The sequence below is a fragment of the Sinocyclocheilus grahami genome, unplaced genomic scaffold, assembly GCF_001515645.1.
Source record: "Sinocyclocheilus grahami isolate Dianchi unplaced genomic scaffold, SAMN03320097.WGS_v1.1 scaffold132.1, whole genome shotgun sequence".
Lineage (NCBI taxonomy): Eukaryota > Metazoa > Chordata > Actinopteri > Cypriniformes > Cyprinidae > Sinocyclocheilus > Sinocyclocheilus grahami.
This window is the reverse complement of record NW_015505311.1, coordinates 1,052,599-1,075,796: the sequence shown is the minus strand read 5'-3', so window position 1 is coordinate 1,075,796 and position 23,198 is coordinate 1,052,599. Positions and strand designations below refer to the sequence as shown.

At 37.2% G+C, this 23,198-nt stretch overlaps 1 protein-coding gene across 1 annotated transcript in view; it reads right to left on the bottom strand.

Annotated features, from left to right (window-relative positions):
- Positions 1-23,198, bottom strand: part of LOC107590735 (voltage-dependent T-type calcium channel subunit alpha-1H-like) — a 66,701-nt gene that overhangs the window by 16,134 nt on the left and 27,369 nt on the right. Inside the window, 13 exon segments of the mRNA XM_016279644.1 lie at positions 338-372; positions 1,797-1,981; positions 2,126-2,194; positions 5,387-5,510; positions 5,622-5,722; positions 5,886-6,221; positions 7,148-7,335; positions 7,440-7,521; positions 13,650-13,805; positions 16,867-16,984; positions 18,991-19,176; positions 19,258-19,409; positions 21,548-21,897. Of these exon segments, the coding sequence (XP_016135130.1) occupies positions 338-372; positions 1,797-1,981; positions 2,126-2,194; positions 5,387-5,510; positions 5,622-5,722; positions 5,886-6,221; positions 7,148-7,335; positions 7,440-7,521; positions 13,650-13,805; positions 16,867-16,984; positions 18,991-19,176; positions 19,258-19,409; positions 21,548-21,897 (2,082 nt within the window).

The following is a 23,198-nucleotide window of genomic DNA, read 5'->3' as shown; positions in this document are numbered from 1 at the left end:
TACTTACAGTCTGTGAGTCAGAACAGCCGGCATTGTAGTCTACTCTACCAGGATCAGGAAACAGTCCTCAATACAACTTAACCACTGATTTCTAGTCGTGTCCTCTTTTGGAAGGCCAAACAAAGTTGTTTCGCTTTCACAACGAAACACAGCGTCACACACGGCGGCCTAGAGTGAGCGGAGGCTGGCGTGCTGATTGAGCGACGGGCGGTGGGCTTGAGAACGGCTTGTGGCAACCACATGTGACGACCCCGGGCTGGACTCTGCTTCGTCCACGGTGAAAGCCGATCCGGCGATCCACAGCGCGAAGTTGATGTATTTCCTCAGCGACCAGCACGGATCAGCTGTAGGCATGATGAAGCGGATATCGTCCTCTTTTGGAAGGCCAAACAAAGTAGTTTCGCTTTCACAACAAAACACAGCGTCTTCACGACATGGCGGCGGCGGCAACAATACTACAGCGAGAATAAAAGTTACGCCTTCTTTCTTTGCGTGAACATTTGGGCAGTGTTATGCAAATCTTCCCACATCGTGACGTAGACATGTGGGGGCGTGTTAGAACGAGCCATTTTAGGTAGGCGTGGCTGACTCTTAACTTTTATAAAGAATATCTCCTTGGATTTGAGACTTTAGTCTTTGTAACTTTACAGATCTTCTTTATGCACCAAGAGCTTGTAACACTTCAAAGAGAAAGGATGACCCCTTTAAAGAATAAGTCTTGAATTTAATTTTCTCCATTAAGTGTATTGTTTGTGGTCAATATGATTATTTTATATTATTGAAAGAAGTCTTTTATGCTTATTTATCTGGTCAAATATACAATAAAAACAGTAATATTGTGAAATACTCTTTTCTATTTTAATATAACTTAAAATGCAATTTATTCCTGTGATGCCAGCCATAACTCTAGTCTTCAGTGTCACAAGATCCTTCAGAAATCATTCTAATATTTTAATTTGGTGCTCAAGTAACATTTCATATTATCATATTATCAATGTTGAAAAGAGTTGTGCTGCATAATATATTTGTGTTTTCATTTTTTTGAATTTTCTAATTTTTCATTGTTTGAACTGTCAGCATTTGATGTTCAAATCAAGCATATGTTGGATGTGAAACATAATTTAATTAATTACATGATGGTATTAAAGTTGCATGTCTAAACTAAGAATAGCACAGATGTCACATATGAAACAACAGAAGAGCAATGAGAAACACTGTCCACCAGAATCCTGTCATTCTGATGAAATGTGCTTGTGTGACCTGAATCTAAAATATAATGGGTTGCTTGATGGTTTAGAAAAAGGGCAAATGGGAAGGTTGATTATTTTAATAAAAGACGCCACCAGTGGACATAATTAATTCTTCATGAATTCCCCCTTAATGTCTACCTCTATATGTGTGTGTGTGTGTGAAGCTGTTCTGTAACCGTGTCAGTAAACGATTTCGGCCCACCAAAACTTTTTCAGGCAAAACCGAAAATAGATTTTCGCCTAAATTTTGGTTGCCAAAATTGTGGTGCATCATCATCAGTTCAGATTAATTGAAATATGGTGCCAGAGTTGTATCCACTACTTTTATTGAGAATTTTTGGAGTTCACCAGCTCTGGCCCCAATTCACTTCCATTATATTGCAAAAGAGCAGTATGAACATTCTGCTAAACGTCTTCTTTTGTGTTCCTCAAAAGAAAGATGAGTGAACTACCCCTTTAAGAATATTACAACAGCCTACAATAGAGGACTTAATGTACTTCTACACATTCATACACACCCACACACACCTTCAATAAGAGTCTTACCTCAAGGGTCTTAGTGTTCTGAGCAGTCGAAGTACTCGTAAGATACCCAGGATTCTGTTCCCGCCAGAGGAGGCGAGAGAGACCAGGATGTCCACAATAGACACAAATACCAGCAGGCCGTCTAGAACATTCCAGCTGCTCTTCAGGTATGAGCCTGGACCAGCATACAGCCCAAAAGAAACCACCTACAACACCAACAACATAATAATCATAATCAGTCATGAGAATGTTGACCTGAATCTACCTTTTATTATTATTGTATTATAAGTTACTAAACTAAAATGTTTGCCTTTATTAAATCAATTAACAATATTGTATTAATTTCCTACCTTCATAGTCATCTCAGCCATAAAGATCACAGTGAAGATGTAGTTAGACACTTTAAGAAAAATCCGTTCCTGTCAAACAAACAAATAAATCATGAAAATGTCATTTAAAAAGGCAACAAATGCACCACATCCTTTAGAGACCAATAAAAGAGCATCTATGAGGTGTTAATGTGTTTCACCTACTGAATCCACCCAGTGGCTGTTTACAGCATTTATTTAGCATATTATGACATTTCATGATTGAGATATAATGGATTTTATAATTTTAAAGTTGTATTCAGGAAATTTATTTTAGGTTTATAGATTATATGCACATTAAAAATTTTCAAAAGGGTAGAATCATATCATTCTGAAATCAGTTTCCAATGTTAATCCACATGACCATATATTATTATGATAAAATAATATTAATGATAATTTTTTCTCAATAAATGTACAAAAATCTAAAATGTTAAATTTTATTACATTTAAATAAATTAAATACAATTTAAATAAATTCTGCCAAGTGATACAGTTCATTAGTTCTAACTAAGATACAATTTATGATATTTATATAGACTATGTAATATAAAATTTAACTGGTGTGTGGTCACAGGTATGTGTTTATCGGCTATTTTACAGTGGCTTTGAATGCGGCTCAGCCAATCAGATTTCCGCTGGCACTGCTACAAATGCAGTTTCAATAATACAGTTAGATGTACCATCACCATTCATAGCACATTCACACCATCAGCATATTAGAATGATTTCTGAAGGATCATGTTAGGGCTGCACGATTCTTGCTAAAATGTGAATCACGATTTTTCTCCATGGGAATTGAGATCACGATTCTCTTACACGTTTCTCATTTTTTCAACCAAAATGTATTGCACTCAAGTACAAAAAAAACAAAAAAACACGACTAGAGCTGCACGATTCTGGATAAATTGAGAATCACGATTTTTTTTGGTCTCAAATAGAGATCACGATTCTGAACTAAACAAAATAATGTGTGGCAAAATATGATTGCTGCAGTCTATTTAAAAGTGTTTAATTAATTTGAATGAAGTATTAACCATTTTAATATACACTACCAGTCAAAAGATTTTGAACAGTAAGATTTTTAATGTTTTTTAAAGAATTCTCTTCTGCTCACCAAGCCTGCATTTATTTGATACAAAATACAGCAAAAGCAGTAATACTGTGAAATAGTATTACTATTTAAACAAACGGCTTTCTATTTGAATATATTTTAAAATGTAATTTATTTCTGTGATGCAGTGCTGAATTTTCAGCATCATTACTCCAGTCTTCAGTGTCCCATGATCTTCAGAAATCATTCTAATATGTTGATTTGCTGCTCAAGAAACATTTTATTATTATTATTATTATTATCAATATTTAAAACACTTGAGTACATTTATTTTCAGGATTCTTTGATGAATAGAAAGATCAGCATTCATCTGAAATAAAACACTTCTGTAACATTATACACTCTACCATTCAAAAGCTTGCAGTCAGTTTTTTTTTTGAGGGGAGGGGGGGTTATATCAATTAATACTTTTATTTAGAAAGGATCCTTTAAATTTATCAAAAGTGATGATAAAGACATTTATAATGTTACAAAAGATTTCTATTTCAGATAAATGTTGCTTTGAAATCACAGGAATCCATTACACTTTTAAATATATTCAAATAGAAAGTTATTTTAAATAGTAAAAATATTTCAAAATTTTACTGTTTTTGCTGTACTTTGGATCAAATAAATGCGAGAGACTTCTTTAAAAAAAAAACATTAAAAATCTTACAGTTCAAAAACGTTTGACTGGTAGTTTATATGTATTTAAAATATAATATATTTAATACTTCAATTTAATATAAAAATTATGAAAAAGTTGTTTGAATCAATGACTCAACGACTCATTCATAAACCTACTGGATGAATCAGCGTTTTTGAACGATTCTCTTGAATATATGATTCATTCAATTAAACATTTTTTAAATCACCTTCCGCCACCTTGGTGGCGAAACAATGCAATTGACACAAACGTTATGTGGCAGTTACTTTCAAATGTGGATTTGCTCTATTTTGGTCATGCTACCATAGACATCAATGTTTATATATGAATTATAAACTTTCATCCCAGTATTTCTGTGATAATATGACTGACTGTACGACAGAAATAATATTGTGTAGTTGAAAAGACTGTTTGTGAAGCTGTTTCTTAACCAAACATGGTAACTGCTCTCTCTGTGTCAGCGGCAGTGCGAACGCAGTTTTACCATCACAGGAATATTACTGATTTTACTGTATATTTGATCAAATAAATGGTGAGCATAACAGACTTCTTTCAAAAACATTAAAAGATCTTACTGACCCCAAACATTTGAACAGTAGTATGTAGGGGTGTAACGGTGCACAAACATGGCGGTTCAGTACGTACCTCGGTTTTAAAGTCACGGTTCGGTACAGTTTCGGTACAGCAGGGGTAAAACTAAACATAAATTGTTTTGTTTTTTTATTAACCAGTGGTTTACTGAACAAATTGCTCTCTTTAAATAAATGTAATTATAATTAACATTTTCTTAGGGTTAAAAATCTACCTCAGCTTATGCTCTAAACCAGGGGTCACCAAACTCGGTCCTGGAGGTCCGGTGTCCTGCAACCAGCTAATCAAGGTCTTAATAGGTATACTTGAAACATCCAGATAGGTGTGTTGAGGCAAGTTGGAGCAAAACTCTGCAGGACAGTGGCCCTCCAGGACCAAGTTTGGTGACCCCTGCTCTAAACTATAGGGAGTCGTTTTACAAGCTGTGGACACTGATGACTTGCCTGAGGTAAATAAAATGTGACATGACATTTTGCTTACAAGATGTTTTAATGACGTCTTTCCGCAGTTAAAACACTGATTGAGCGATTACATCAGGTGTGAGATGTTCATTCATGTTTATTTCACATTATAACTAGTAGTAAAGAGAAAGGGATGATTGCGCCACATCAAAGAGCGTCAAATCGGCATTTATTGTTTGAATTTCCTGAAAAAATGACAATTTGAAAGATAAGACTTTGTGTCTTATCAAAAGAAACAATTTAACTGAAAGTTTCCAATGAAGTTCCACTCGTGCAGTGGTTAAAACAATGCTGTATTTGTTCGGTACACATGCGTACCAAACCGAAATCGTATTTTCAATACGAATACGTGTACCATTACACCCCTAGTAGTATGCAAATATAATAAAGCTCGATGATAGTGCTAGAATAGGTGTTGTGGTTGTGTTCACCATGCTGTCAGCCTGGATGTCAGGTCTCTCTAGAGCGATTGTGATGCAGTTAAGGAAGATGAAGAACAGCACAATATGATCAAACATCTTATGAGTGATGACCTTCTGACAGTGCATTCGGAACCTGCAGAGAACAAGAGAAAAAGCTGTGTGAACAGCATAAAAATGTGCAAGCACAGCATTCATTAGATGTGTATATGTGTGTATTTAGCTGGTCTGCTGTGTTTGCACTCACTTATTTTGGGGGGAAAATAAGTAAAGTGACCAATCCTCATGGTCTCTACACCACTGGGGTTTATACGGCTCCAACAGTCTCTTCACAATCAGACACCAGCTCTAAATGAAATATAATACCAAATATTATAAGAAAATATTATACTTATTATACTTATTAAACACTTAATATTTGCAATATTTAACAATGCCAAGAATATTTAATCTGTGTGACTGATATATTAGTATAGTCAATAATAAAAAATTATTAAAGACAAGTTTCCACCTCCTCAAATTCATCATCATCCGCCCCCTGTGTGGATGGTGGATCAGCACGTGTAATGTTTGGAGAGGATGGATACCCTCCATCTAATCTGCCATTACACTCCAAATATGGGCGTGGAACCTGGAGGAGCTCTGGAAAATCAAATGACCCTAGACATGAAACTCCGCCCAGACTGCCAGTCCTGGATTTCCCATCTTCTGATTGGCTGTCATCCATGCTGCCCTGTCCCGCTCCTGAAAGCAACGACTCACGCTCCCCTGACTGAGCACGTCTCATTAGACTGGGGGTGTGGCCAAGGCTGTTCCAGCTGGAGCGGCGACTTCCCCAAAGGCTGGACTACAACAGACACACAAACTGTAGCTGATTATCACGGCATGCAACAAGTGGTGTACTATGATAGAACAAATAAAAAAACAAATAAGTAAGTTGACATATATACAGCAGTGAGAGGGACAACATGGACAATTTGTAACCACTTAGATATGACAATTAAGATCATTTGGGATGACTGAATTTGATGGTTAATAATTAAAAAAATAATTTAACCTAAAATTAAATTATATTAATTATTCCTGTTGTTATGGATGTCTATAAAATAGTATCAGTAAAAGGAATCAGTAAAAGAAAAAAAAGGATTATATTATATTATATTATATAGATAAGGGCAACTGATCATACCAGAGATGTCCAGGTATTTATATAATTTATACTTTTTAAAAATAGTCTGATACATATATGTGATTAACTATGTTTTATAATTTTTTTCCAAAGCTTTTGTAGTTTTATTTATTAATTGATAGATATTTGGGTATACACACACACACACACACACACACACACGGATTCCGAATAGTTGGAGTCATATATATGATTAAATATGATTTACACATTTATTTACATAACTTTTGTATTTTTAATTATTAATTTATGCATATTTGGTTAGGTATTTATTTAATTTAATATCAAATATAATGGAGCATATCAATATTAAAACAAAACTCCAAAAGCTCAAAATATAAAAGGCAATAAAAACAGTAAGAGGCCATGGTAAAAACCACTTTAATGAAGAAGAAAAAAAAATCTTAAGGTGAATGTTTGCTATCGAAATGCCACGCTGAAAATGTACAATGTATATTTATATTTGGTGTGAAAAGCCTTAAAAGCTGTAATTCTAATATGATTATAGATCTAAATATAATTTTAAATGTTTGTTTATGATTACTCTTTGTGTAGGTTTACTTGTAATGGCATTTACTCCTCACCAGGGATCTTTGGTCATGGGGCTCGGTGGAGGTGTTGCTGTTGCGCCGTGATTGGCTATAGATGTGTGACACCTCAGTTCTGGGTGTGGCGTTGAGCTGTATGTGTGTGTTGTGAGGTGGCATGGATGCTCGAGGTTCCAGATGTCCATTGGAGATGGGCATTAATGTCTGCATTTTCATCTCTGATCCTAATATCAACAAGAGATTAGCATAAAATAACAAAACACATAAAAAAGCTGTCCACAAACAAATGCACAGACAGACACACACACACACACACACACACACACACCTGAATTCAGTAGTTCTCTCAGTTTGTCCTCATCACCATAGTCAGACGACATGTCATCAGTGTCTGATCTGCTAGCATCACCCTAAAATAGAGAGAGATGACATTTAAAGGCTAAAATGTTGAATTCACAGTAATGAATCATCATATTTTCACATCAACCCAAACAACACAAGGCCAGCTTAAATAAATGCAGAAAAAACACAATTACATTTGCTCTTTCAAGGGTATGCAACTCTCTACCTTCTAATCTCATGCTTAGTTAAAACTTTTTTAATTTAGTCCTCGTCCTATTTCCTGTGAGTCATTGAACTTCCTATGCATTTAAAATCAAGATGAAACAGCATTTGGATCCATTTTAAGTATTATTTATTAATGTATACTTTGTATACTTTTTTAACAGTGTGATTCATATGCGTCACTAAATATGATTTATTTAAGTAGCTTTTATATTTTTATTTATTTTTTTATGCATATTTGTTTTGTATTTATTTATTTTAGTATCAAATACAACATAGTCGGCAAAGTTCTCAGTTTCAGTTTTAAACCAAAACTCCAATAAAACAAAATAAAAAAGGCAATAAAAAAGTCCATGGTATAACCAAATTTAATGAAAGAGAAGAAAAAAAATCAGGTGAATGGTTGTTTTTAAAATTCCATGCTGAAAATGTGTAATGAATATTCATGTTTGATAAGAAAACGTCTCGGTTACATATGGTAACCCTCGTTCCCTGAAGGAGGGAACGGAGACGTCACATTGGATGACCGACGAATTGGGATCTCGCTTAGAGAGACCAAACTACTTTGAGTGTAAACTAAACGAGCCAATGCACATTGGCATGCGATTATTGCATTCAGCTGCTGCTGATCACAGCGTGAGTATAAGTAGGCAGCAGATGCAGCGCATATTCAGGTTTTTGCTGAGGAGCCGAGCCGGTGACCTGGCTGCTCAGTGGTGGTACAGGAGCTGTGGCGACGGGACTCCAAAGGAGGTGGCCACCTTGTCGGTTGATGTACGCAACGATCACTGTGTTGTCCGTGCGGACTAGTACATGCTTTCCTCGTAAGCGCCCTTTGAGACGGATCAAGGCAAGGTGCACGGCAAGCAACTCGAGGCAGTTGATGTGCCAGTGCAGTTGGGGCCCCGTCCAAACCCCCGACACTGCAAGCCCATTGTACGTGGCCCCCCAGCCGGTTGTTGAGGCATCTGTGTGAACCACAGCATGCCTGGAGACCTGGTCTCGGGGCACTCCTGCCCAGAGAAATGCAAGGTCTGACCGCAGCAATGGTCTGTGGTGCGGAAGGGTTGACACATGAAGTACTCGTCCTTCAGATCGATCGCTGCAAACCAATCTCGGGGACGGATGCACGCGAAGATGCGTTCCTGTGTCAACATCTTGAACGGTAACTGGTGAAGGACCCGGTTCAAGACACACAGGTCCAAGATTGGTCCTAACCCACCGCCTTTCTTGGGTACAATGAAGTAGGGGCTGTAAAACCCCGTCTTCATCTCGGCTGGAGGGACCGGTTCTATCGCATCCTTCGCCAGCAGGACTGCAATTTCTGCATGCAAGACAGGGGCATCTGCTGCTTTCACTGAAGTAAAGTGGACGCCCCTGAACTTGGGAGAGCGCCGGGCGAACTGAATCGCATAGCCGAGCCTGACGGTTCGAAGAAGCCATCGAGACGGGCTGGGTAGTGCTAGCCAGGTTCCCAGATGCTGCGCAAGTGGTACCAACGGAACTACAGGCGTACCCGCAGTGGGGCAGCGAGGAAGAATGCAGGGACCCGGCCCGGGCGTCTCGTAGCCGGTCCGAGGCCGGGGTCTGAGTGTGTGTAACACTGACCTGCGTTTGAGCAGAGGGTGCGTGGGTAGTCCGTTGGTTCGTCCTCCCGAGCCGCCCACTGCTGCTCACTGGTGAGAGAGGAGGGTGAGTGTGATACGACACTGGATCGTCCACAACCCCCCGTCCCCCCTGGGGACCCAGAGATAGAGGAAATTGCTCTTTTGTCGAGTATTTGGGTAGCACCGACCGAGAGGTCAGTGGCGGAAAAAAACAAAAAAACGGTGAAAGTCTCCACTCGAGCCCTACCCCCATGGCAGCCCGGGAAAGCATAGCCGTTATTTCCGGATCCGATTCAGGCATTGCTACAGTCCTAGAGGACAACAGCGCAACCGAATCTTCCTCTCCAGAAAGCTCTGGCTCACCCTCCGATGCAGCGATCGACATCTGATCGTTGGGAGGAGCGCCAAAGGATACGGCTGGTACGCTTCTAGCACGTTCCATTGGCAGCTCAACTGGTTGCGGAGTGCAAGAGGAGCGATGGTCCCCCGAGGATTGGTTCCCTGGAGGGTTTGCCACCACTGTTACCCTCAGACCGCCTGTGCTACTGCCTGAAGTAGCCCCTGCCTGACTGCCGCCATAACGAGAACTAGATCGAGGCAGAGGCAATGGAACTCCGCCCCTTTTTAGGAAACGGAGTTTGGCCCGCGACTCTGAGATGAACATCTTCCCGCAATGAGAACATGACTCATCCACAAACGCCAGCTCAGCGTGCTAGATGCCCAGGCACGTGAGGCAGCGATCGTGACCATCGCCCAGCGCCAGGTAACGACCACATCCAGAAATGCCCGAGCGATACGTTGTCTATAGCAAGACCCACATCGTCTTTACAAAGACGTAATGTCAAGTTTGCCACGCAACGTCGTCTTTAAAAAGACGCACCCGTAATTGCTCTTTTAGGGAAATTATTTTAGCATGCTGAGGTGCACAGGGGAGATGGCCGCCTGCAACACAAACGGGGGTAGTGCAGCCTGATGTGTGCAACCCACTCGACACGGGAAACCACCACCGCTGAAGTGCCGTACAGCCCACACAAAGAGCTCTCAAAGAGCGCGTTGAACTCGTTCAGTCTTCTTCTCTAAGTAGAGTAGTCAGGATCAGAACGATGTGATCGCTCGGCTCCGAAGCGAAAAGCTGAATATGCGCTGCATCTGCTGCCTACTTATACTTACGCCGTGATCAGCGGCAGCTGGATGCAATAATCGCATGCCAATGTGCATTGGCTCGTTTAGTTTACACTCGAAGTAGATTGGTCTCTCTAAGCGAGATCCCAATTCATCGGTCATCCGACGTGACGTCTAGAGTGACCGACTGAAAGGGAAAGTGATAATTCTATTATGTATATAGATCAAAACATTAAACTACTCTTTGCATAGGGAAAAATAAATTTAACTTTCTCTTTCCATGCATTTAAAATCAACATGAAACGGCATTCAGGACCATTTTACTTCCATAATTTTACATATTTGAAATGGTGAAACAGGATATTTCACTAGAAAGAAATCCATTGGTAATTTTATTGTGATAAGTGGCTGTTCAATACCAAAACACACCAGGTTGTGTACTTCCTAGATGGGTTATGCCACAGGAGCAACAGCTATTGAGATTGCTTGTTTATACTCCAAATTTTCCAATTGTAAATATGTGAAAAAATAAAAAGTGATGGGAAAAGAAGCGAAAACGTGGAAAAGCAGGAATGAATGAGAATGAGAAATGTGTATTTTGAGTATTGTGTGAGTAGGTAAAGTGTCCAGTATGTATGTGTGTGATATGTGTACCTTGTGGACAAGAGAGAGAGAGAGAGAGAGATAAAAGACAGAGAGGAAAAAAAAGGAACAACAGAAGGTTTGAGTGAAAGTGATTTCCTATCAAAAACATCACACCAGCTGCAGCTCAGCATCTGCGCTTATACACTACAGATGAATCTCATCTACATGAAAATTACACACACACACAAACCAAACATACACCAATCCACACAATCAATCTCTTTGATGTGACACCAAATAACGAAAGGAAACAAGAGTGTGTTTTTCTTCATTTCCATGGGTGCTCAAAGGAAATCCCTTTTTCATGGTGTGCATAATGCTTACTGCGCTGTAATTGAGTTACAGTGCAATAATTCTAGTCCTCTGACAGCATCTTACTCTTAACATGAAAATTCCCTCTTGGAAACTCAATTAAATGCAATATGGCCACATCTAATTCAGTTGTGCAAAGGATTCGCGCAGATGTTGCAAAGTAGAGAAAGTAGTTTCAGTGATCTGTTACAGTAGTAGCCCCCCAAAAATATCTAGAGACTTAAAGGAATAGTTACTTTTACTTACTTTTACTTTTAGTCATTTAGCAGACGCTTTTATCCAAAGCGACTTACAAATAAGAAAAAGTAATTAAAACTAAAAGCTAAAACTCTATAAATACTATATATATATATATACCCACATTTAAGAAAATAAAATAAATTAAATAAAAATGACAAATGCATACAACAACATTTCAAAACTTAACGTTTAAATGAAAACAAAAAAATAAAGCTAAAAACAATTCAAAATATTAAAAGGACAAAAGGTATGAGTATAATAATGATTCTAACATAACACTAAGCCAAACACCAAAAAACAACTACATATGTGTATGTACAGCCACACACATATACATGTACATATATATAAATGCATTCAATATATATATATATATTATTTCATTTCCATTTTGTATGTTGAAGTACTGAAATAACTCAAATTATATAAAACTAAAACTTAATAAAAAACATATAGACATAATAAAAAACAAATAAAATGACAACATTACTACAGCTGTAACAACAACTAAAATAGATAACTAATACAAATCAAACTACATTAGTTTATCATTAATCCTAAAAAAATAACACTGAGACAAACACACACGCTAAAATAACAACATCTTACTGACACATAGTAAGAAATGGTTATAAAAAAAACTGAAACAGAAGTGAAACAAGTAGCAGGAAAGAGGAGAAATAAAAAGCTATACTTATCATTATAGCTCACCCAGAACTTAAAATTTGCTGAAAATGTATTCACCTTCAGGCCATTCAAGATGTACGGGAGTTTGTTTCTTCATCAGAACAGATATGGAGAAATTTAACATTACATCACTTGCTCACCAATGGATGCTCTGCAGTGAATGGGTGCCGTCAGAAGGAGAGTCCAAACAGCTGATAAAAACATCACAATAATCCACAAGTAATCCACATGACGTAACAACAACTAAAATAGATAACTAATACAAATCAAACTACATTAGTTTATCATTAATCCTAAAAAAATAACACTGAGACAAACACACACGCTAAAATAACAACATCTTACTGACACATAGTAAGAAATGGTTATAAAAAAACTGAAACAGAAGTGAAACAAGTAGCATAGCTCACCCAGAACTTAAAATTTGCTGAAAATGTATTCACCTTCAGGCCATTCAAGATGTACAGGAGTTTGTTTCTTCATCAGAACAGATATGGAGAAATTTAACATTACATCACTTGCTCACCAATGGATGCTCTGCAGTGAATGGGTGCCGTCAGAAGGAGAGTCCAAACAGCTGATAAAAACATCACAATAATCCACAAGTAATCCACATGACTCCAGTCCATCATTTAACGTTTTGTGAAATTAAAAGCTGTGTGTTTTGTAAGAAACAAATCCATCATTAAAGTGTTTTAACTTTAAACCATCGCCAAAATAATGGTCCCTGGTCCATAATAAAGCTTCCTCCAGTAAAAATTCAAAGAGATATTTAGAACTGTTTTGGACTGATTGTCCTTGTAAACGGTGCTTGCTTTTTGCATATTTCTCTCCACTGATTCGGATGAGATTACTTTTTCACTGGAGAAAGCAATATTATGGATAGAAGACTATTTTAGCTGGAAGCAAGGGTTTGAGGTTAATAATCTTAATGATGGATTTAATGCTTACAAAACTCATAGTTTTTCGCTTCACAAGATGTTAATTGATGGACTGGAGTCATGTGGATTAATAATCCAGATGTTTGGACTCTCTCATTCTGACGGCACCCATTCACTGCAGAGGATCCATTGGTGAGCAAGTAATGTAATGCTACATTTCTCCAAATCTGTTCTGATGAAGAAACAAACTCATCTACATCTTGGATGGCCTGAGGGTGAGTATATTTTCAGTAAATTTTAATTTTTGGGTGAACTATTGTTTTAAGCCAAAACGTACTCCCTGCATTAGATACAAAATATCAAAGCAAGTTGCTGGCATTTATTTTAAAGAAAGATATTACAAGCACACTTTTCAATCAAACATTTCAAGAAAATATATATACTGTACTGTAGTCCCTAGTCCAACATATACAGTTTTACCTCAGCTTGAAAGCCCTCTACTAAGATGGCAACGAGTAAATTGAAGAGGACGTAATTCCCAAAGGTCATCAAGGCCACAAAGTACAGAGCCGCCCAGGGGGAGGTGGAGGCCATGCCGTTATACAGAACCACATTCCAGTCCTCCTGGGTCAAAATCTGTAGAGACACAGGATGACTGTTAGCACAAATTGTCGACTGTTAGCAAAAATAACACATTTTAAACTATTGTCTTAAATTGTGAGCAGGCAAATACTGTAGCATATAACCACCAATTAACACCTGCCTTTATCTAAGTGCTTTTAAAAATGTTATAATGTCATTTATTGCTTACAACAACACCTCTATGTGTATAACATACCTTGAAAAAAAATCTGTATTTTGATTATAATGATTAATGGTATAGTCATATTAAGAAAAGTATATTTAATTGGTTATGGATAAATATTGGCAGGTGACAAAACCAAAATTGAACTTGAATTGACAAATCTGAAACTGAATTGAAAAAAAAAAAAAAAAACAATTTGTGTAATTAATGCATAATGTAACACTCACTGGCCACAGAAATTTTATGACAACTTATTCTAACTTCTTTGAACCATCCTAATTTACAATATTTACAATAAATAATATTTACAATAATTCTTATTCTTATTATTTGTTTAAATTATTAAAAACAAATTGCAACATCTACCGTATCTAGCTTGAAAATGCATTTTCTTTAAAAAGACACATTTTTTATAATAAATAAAAATTAAGATAAATTATTAACTATAAGTATAATATAAAAAACTCATTAGCCCAAGCAAAGTAGCAAATCATTTATATTTACATTAACTATGAGGTATTTTAAAGGTATTATTACAAAGAAAGAAAAAGCATCATCATTAGTATAAACAAGTAAAACAAATGAAACCTTTATTTATTTATTGGCTCATTTAAAATTCAACTTGCAAATGCGAAGAAACTTTTGATTAGTTTGTTTTCCCTTCACTCCAGCACATTTCACACAGCCATCACAACAGAACCTGAACTCATCTCTGCCTCTTCCTGCAGACTGATTTAGAACAGAAGAAAAACAGCAGGTTCAGTCTGGAGTTTATATTCTGCTTACAAATGCACACACACACACACAGGTTTGTTTTTATGGTTTATGGGGACTCTCCATAGGCGTAATGGTTTTTATACTGTACAAACCGTATTTTCTATTGCCCTACACCAACCCTACCCCTAAACCTACCCCTCACATGAAACTTTCTGCATTTTTAGATTTTCAAAAAAACTAATTCTGAATTATTTATAAGCCTTTTGAATTACGGGGACACTGAAAATGTCCTCATAAATCACCTTCTCGTTGTAATACCTATGTCATACCCATGTTATTATACAAATTTGTGTCCTCATAAACCACATAGACATGCACACACACACACACACACACACACACACTCCCACCCACACCCGACAGAAACAGAGATTAGGGAAATTAAAGGCTCCCGGTACCGAAGAAACCCTGACTCCGATGGCTTCCCTCAGGGGCTGGAGTTAATACAGCACCATATCAGTATTTGCACAAGTGTCACCCCCGGTGACCTCATCACACTACCCAATACCGCAGGGAGAGGGCTGATGACCTCATCATGTCTGCAGTAATATGGGGCAGGTTTCGATGACCTCAGCAATTTCAATTCTAACAGTAGAAGTTTAAATAATCCCAGTCTTAAAAGTAAGACTGACACACACACAAACACATTCATTCACATACAGCAAGCCTGAGCCGTTGCCTAATAGACAGAGATGACCGCAAGAGGATTTTAGCACTTTTAGCCATATAATATAATGATGTATAGTAGATTGCAGAACAAAAATATGTTCTCTTAAACACTTTACAGACAATAAAATAACAAATAATTTAAATAATGATAAATATTAATGTACAGCTTCACAATAGCTGTATTTTGCTCTGACATGCAAGGATTTGTTACTTCATTTAAGGGAGGCTAAATACCCACAATCCCTTGCCTCAGCATTTTTGCAAAATGTTGCTGTTCCCACATTGAGGAGTGATTATTTAATCAAAAATTGCTTCTGAAGACTAAAAATGCTATTTCTGGACTTTAAATGAATAAGCCTCTGTCAGTTTAGTGACCTACAGACTCCTGGTGGTCAGCAAAATGTGGGGATTTCACGAACAGCAACTTCAAAAAATAGTTGTGTAATGTTTTATCTTTCACTAAAAAGGACCTTTGTTACTTAAAGCTGGAGTCCGTAACTCTTTTTGGTTAAAAATGTTCCGAAATCATTTTTAAATCAACGCATATGAGGATCCTGCAGGTGGCCGATCGTTTATAGCCTTTTCTCACAGCAGCCAGAATAATTAAATGTATCGTTTTGATGGCGGATTGTAATCCAGAAAGGATTATGTGTTTATGAAACACATGTGAATGAAATTAAATTATATTCCAGTTATAAATGTGCTTCTGATTACAGATAGCCTGGGATTACAAAGATTTGTATTTTAAAGAAAACCAGTTGGAAGGGAGCATAATTAGCTTTTTGGGTTAAAATAATTTCTTAATATGAAATTTGAAGAGTATGACAATTAGATTAGACTATACACTAATATACACTAGACTACACTATACTCATAGTCACCAATGCTGATGTTGCTAACATTAATAATTTGAGAATAAAGTATAACAATAATAATAATAAAGTTTAACAATAATAATAATTTGAATGGTTTGATGTGATATGAGCTAACCGATCTTTAGATTAAATCACCATTGGTAGCGAGATTTATGGTAATGCTTTTTTCCTCAGTTGGTCAGAACAAACGTGGCAGACTTGTTACTTACTTGTTCAGATGGCAATATACGGTGAAAATTCTTATTTGGGTCATATTCCAAGACGTAGGCTAGAATCTGTGATTGCGAAGTACAGTAAATATCCACACCGGTGCGGTGACTGACTGCCACACATACTCTTCAGATTAGATTCATCCGCACTGGAGCCGCACTCACAACCCACGCAAACTAGATAATTCCGCACTCAGCTGCAATTCCAGGCTTTCAAACCGAGATGGCGACAAAGAGGCAAAACTTATGGACTGCAGCTTTAAGCAATAATAAGTAGTTCTCCCTAATGTATTTCTAGCTTTCTTAAAAGAATATAACATCCATATATTGCTTATTAAAGAGTTTAGGGACAATCTTCTGACCTGGAACACGGTGACGATGGCCCAGAGGAGTGAGTCAAAGTTCTTCCTATCTGACACAGTGTCTCCATTCTCCAAACGCAGAGTAAACTTACACCCAAACAGATGCATCCCCAATATACTAAAACACAGAAGACAAGGGAGAGAGAGAGAGAGAGAGAGATTAAAAAAGTTGCAAAAACAAAACATTTACTGCAATAAATGCAAGAATATCATTCCCAGGTAACAGTGACATTTGTGTCCAGCTAACTGTCAGGGTCCTGCCTAATTCCTTATCAGTCTACTTGTCATATTAGTAGTGTTATATTTTACACTCCTAGTCAGTCTAGCTTTGCATTTAGTTCTCTTGAAGTTAATTATGGTTTCTTTGCTTTTTGTTATTTTGCTCTAGTCTAGTTCCTGTCCTTGTTTGCTCTAATTTTCTCAAGCCTCTAGTTTGGTTTCTTTCTTTATTTTGATTTTGTCTTTGCCCAGTTTTTATTCTAGTTATCGATTTTCAAGAATTTGCCTTTTGGTTCTTTTGTTTCATTTGCTCACTGCAGTTTGTATTTGTTTCTCTGTTCTTTTCATTCTAGTCATAGTGCGTAGTCGGTGTGTTATTTTGCTGCTGCTTGTTCTCTCTTGTGGTCTTGTCTTGTGTGTCGTGTTATGTCTTGTGTTTGTTCCTGTTCTGTGTCCTGAATCCCTCCTGGTTGCTTTTCTCAAGACCTGGCTATCTGACTGGACTGGTATCACTACAGCTCAAAGTATCAAGCCTTGGTTTCTCAAACTGCTGCCTGATATCCAGAGTTCTCATTGACTGGTGCTGCTCTATCTCCTTTGTTCTCCAGCAGAACTTTGTCCAGGTCTGACCAAGGACCAGCAGACTGCCCTTTCCTACTGTTTGGACTCTCACATAAGCCCTGTTAATCCTTGCCTTGTCAATAAACCTCACTCCCTTGATCATTCTGCATCTGGGTCTCTCTCTCTCTCTCTCTATTAAATTGCTGTGACAAAACCCTGACACTAACAACTGATATAATTGTTATAATACAGAAATTTAGTCATTATTTAAAAGACTAGAAACTGTTTAGTGTGTAAAACAAAATACATTTTACACTAAATCATTGTGTTTTTGGTAACACTTTAGTTTGGGGACCAATTCTCACTATTAACTAGTTGCTTATTAGCATGCATATTAGCATACTGGCTATTCATTAATACTTATAAACCACATATTAATGGCTTATTCAGCATGACCATATTCTACATCCCTTAATTCTACCCAATGCTTAAACTGAACTATCTTACTAACTATTAATAAACAGTAATTATGAGTTTATTGAGGCAAAAGTTAATAGTGAGAATTGGTCCCAGTGGAGTTTTTCATCAGAATTTCAGACAATTTGCATATTCTCAATGATCACTATTACATTTTAAGGTGTAATTAAAATTTTTCTTAAAACTACTTCCTAAAAGAGAAATATGTGCTTGCGATGGAGGAAATTAAACATAATGATAAGGTACACTGAAGGTGAATGAATATTAATATGATTATTTGACAAAAATCATAAAAAACATAAAATTAATTTTCATTGTTTGAAATAAAATATTAAAAAACGTATTTTTACCTTATTAAACTTATTTTATTTCAGCTAGTTGCCAAGGCAACATTTCTAATTTTTTAAGTACTACAATAAATAAAAACTAAAACTTAATAAAAACTATATAGACATATTAAAAAAACACTAAGTGACAAAGACACAACAAAATTACTAAAACTTTAAAATTAAAAAACGAAAACAGAAAATATACAAATAAAATCTCATTGAAAATATTAGCAAAAACTATAATAGTATATCAGTGTATAAAATAAAACTGATACCTGGCATAATATAAATACATTAATTCCATACTCACTGTGACTGGATTGAAATAACAAAATAATGTTGTGCTTAGGAAAAATTCACCTTCTGATGAATATCAATGAATATTAAAAAATAAATAAAAACTTAATGATCAATCATATTCCTTCTACTGAAACTACTAAAAACCTCTGAAAACCAATTGGGAAATGAAACCTCATAACACATATGATCTACAAACAGTATGACTCTTGTTCTTGTATGGAAGAACTTATATACAAACCTAAAGATGAAGATGAAGAGCATCAGCAGCATGCAGAATGTAGCCACATTGTCCATGGTCTTCATCAGTACCACCAGCTGCCTGCGCAGAGCTGGGAGGAACCGCACCAGCTTTAGTACCCTGAGCAAACGAAACGTCCGCAAAACCGAAAACCCTCCATCCGCTTGTCCGACGATCTCACACACACTGTAGAAAACACCAGACAGAACTGTGGTCAAAATACACAGCATTTACAACAAATGTAAAACAAACAGATTAGCACAGAACCTGATTGTAACGATGATGCCGTCAAAGATATTGTATAGGTTGCTGATATAGTTGAACAGACCGCAGGCCAAAAGCTTCAGGAGCATCTCTAACGCAAACAAACTAGTGAAGACAATATTACTGATCTCCAACACGTCTGTCAGCTCCTCCGGCTAAAAGAAAGAACGAGAATTTACAATATTACTGATGTGTCATAGTAACAGGCAACCAATGTATATTTGTGTGAACATGTAGGCTTCCGTTTTTTTTTTTTCCCTACCAGATGAAAAAGGCTTTGAAAAGTAATGGCACACTTCTCCTCAACAAGCCATGTGATCTGAGGTATTATTCATGTCTGTAAAACATATGCTGCTAACACGAGCGTATACAAAAGCTAAACTACAGTGTTGTTACTGTCATGACATTCTATTTATTCTTCTTCTCTCCATGTGGCTTTATTTCTTGCAGAGGAAGAGCAGGTGAGCGCTGTTATTAACCGTGTCTACTGTAATGTAAATAATCATTTCCCTGGCAACAGTGTGAATGTCCTCTGCCTCAAACCGGTTAATATCAGACTCCCTCTCAGTCTCACACAGACACTCTAATCCTAACAAAGGGGGTTAATTAAATGCAATATGAGCCACAAACATGCATAGAATCACAGCGCTGGGGGATCATGTTGTTTTACAATGAGTGACACTAGGGCATTTATTTGTATGTAACAGCAAAAAACAGACACTAAAAATTGTATTGCTCAAAGTCACCATTTCATATTTCAGGAGATTAACTGAGGGACTCATTATGTTTCAATCAGGTATCAACTTTGTTGTACATGTTTATATAAATAATACGTGTATATATAATATATATATAATATATATAAATAATTAAGTATCCATTTGAATTTGGAAAACATGAATAATTTTTCGGTCACAGACAGAATGCACAGATTTGGATCCAAAATGACACTGGCACATTGGAAATTGCAAGCGTTATTATAAACTAAATCTTAGTCCTCAGATTCAAGTAGAAAAAACTAATAAAACTAATAAACTAATATTTCCCTTTAAACATTATTGTTAACAATAATAATAATAACCTAGTGTTCTAGTGTTGTTGTACTAAAAATAATGATTAAAGGGGTGGTTCACTGTTTTTTTTCTAGGCTTGACTGTGTTTATGGGGTGCAGTCTAACATGTGTTAATGCTTCGTAAAAAAAAAAAACCGCATTATTTTCCACATAATTTACCTTTATTCCACACCGCTCTGTCTCTTCTCTGAGAAACATGCTGATCATTTCCTGCTTTTATGAAGCCCCACCCTCAGAAATAGGTGATGGGCTCTGATTGGTTAGCTAGCCCAGTGTGTTGTGATTAGCTAAACAGCCTCAAGTGCGCGTCTAAACGTCCCGCCCCTCACCTCAGCGGCATGTGCTCCGGTTGTATTGTAAACAACGGCGTCGTTAATATCACTTATCAGTTTGAGCCCGATTGAGAAGCAGAGGATATTATTGAAGAAGATTGTGCATAACCTGTGCAAGCACAGCTTTTAATAGTAGGCCTATGTTTTTTGTTTGTTGTTGTCTCATACTTTTAGATATGCTGTTATTTGTAAATGCTACTGCTTATTTTAGCTTTTAATATATGGTTTTATCCTGATTAAAGCTTTAATACAATATGGCAACTGCACGCGCGTCCATGTATAACGCTTCTCATAGCTATGAGAGAGAGAGAGAGAGAGAGAGAGAGATGCAGAGCGTATGCAGAGCAGGGGATGCGAGGAACAGTATTAAGAACCGCTGCTTTAGAACACTGATTTTGAAACTTGTGAATCCATTAGAATCGTTAGAAAACAGAATTGCGATTCATATATGAATAGATTTTTACGTGCACCCCTAGTTTTCTCTTCCTCTTCTCTAAAGCAGCGCAGCATGGCTTCGCCCCCTTAGCTGCCTTTTCCCGAGGGCGGGGTTTATCTGGTTTTGTGATGTCACGAACCCGGGAAGGAAAACTTGTTGTAGTCCCTACCAGCCGTTTTTGTAGGCATTAAACTGCCAGAATTTTAAAAGACGATATCTCCGTTTGCATTGAATATTTTTATAATTAAGTTTCACATTTTTATTTTGGGGTGTATATATCTGCACAGTTTATGAAATTGTTGAGATCTCTTTTAAAACATAGGAGACACATGTGGGATTACTAGAGAAGCAGGATTCTTCTCCACTTAATTTCACTAGTGTTTAATAGAAATAACTCAGATGTTAATTAATCTCATTTGTGATTGGTGTCTAAATGAGTGCATTGTTTTCACCTGCTCATGGTACTCCACTCCCATGCTGAGTGTATTGATAAGGATTGCTATCATTATCCCTCTGTTGAAGTACTTGCTGTCCACAATCCGCCTCAAAATGGCTCTGGCATAATGTACACACATACACACACAATTCTCATGCCCAGACCCCTTTTCTTCCAAATCCTGGTTTCTTTTGCTCTGTTCTGAGCTGACGTCTGGCCCCTGTTTCTCTCGGTCCGATTCAGTGTTGGAGGTGCAATTAACACCATCGCCTTCCAGGGCACAAATTGGGCAGGAGGACGACTCTGAAGACACCAGCCCAGCCCTGCTGTCCACACACACACTTGAGCATGTGCACGGATACACACCTGCAGTGAAGGACAACATTATTTAATATTACACATAAGGAGGCTGGGGCTACATGTCTCAAAAACTAAGTCCAATTTACACAAATGCTCGTTTTTTCTATATGTCTATACAGAGACTGACTGTCAAAATAAATCGACTCCAACTCTCTAGCTTGCTTCCTAATCTATAGTAATTTTTTAATAAACCTGGTATTGTGTATTATGAATATTGCTGGCTGTGGCAAATTCTAAGTCACTTTGGATAAAAGTGTCTGCTAAATGCATAAACTTATATGCAAAATGTAAATGTTCAGTGCAGTAAATATGTTAAAAACTAGCCCCAGCCTCCAGTAATGCATTAGTGACTTGAATACAGTTTACGACATTTGCTTTGATAATAGTGATTGATACTGTCTTTCTTTCATAATCAGTGCAAAGTCTGTCTACACCTGCCTTTTCAGACCCATCTGTTGTGTCTGAGCTTCGATTATACCCTAAATGAAATTCACTATATTTATCATTCACATATTAGTTGATCATTTTAAACAGATGGTATGCTAACTGAGGACACCAAACCCAGTCAAAAAGGAATCTGTAGAGGATTCTGGGAGTAATTTAGTAAATAATAATTTGGCACCAATTCTTTAATTACCCTAATGGGATCAAACTGGATTTCTCTAAGATTTTATAGTTTTCAGCATTAAAGAAAATCCCAATTCTGCTGTTTACTGTCTTTGTCACCACTTTTATTGTTTTGGAATAATATGATTACTGAGCGAGCTATAAGAGTTTTAAATCAAACTGTTGTGATTAAAATTAAATGCTATTGGCTATTTAAAAGGTTTATTGATATGCTCCAATATAGAGTCGGACGTGCTTGATGTTAAATATAGAGTTATTAAGCGCAGTATGCAGTGAAGAACTTCATGCAGCGCTCCCACAGTCTGACACACTCCTGAAGCGTGAACACAGAAAGCTCTCTCAGTCAGCATGTAATCGCAAATTTTGGACGTGCTTAATGTTTAATAAAGCTATTAAGCGCAATAAAGCAGTGAAAAAGAACATCTCGGTTACGTATGTAACCCTCGTTCCCTGAAGGAGGGAACGGAGACGTCACATCGGATGACCGACGAATTGGGATCTCGCTTAGAGGGACCAATCTAATTCGAGTGTAAACTAAACGAGCCAATGCACATTGGCATGCGATTATTGCATCCAGCTGCTGCTGATCACAGCGTGAGTATAAGTAGGCAGCAGATGCAGCGCATATTCAGGTTTTCGCTGAGGAGCCGAGCCGGTGACCCGGCCACTCAGCGGTGGTA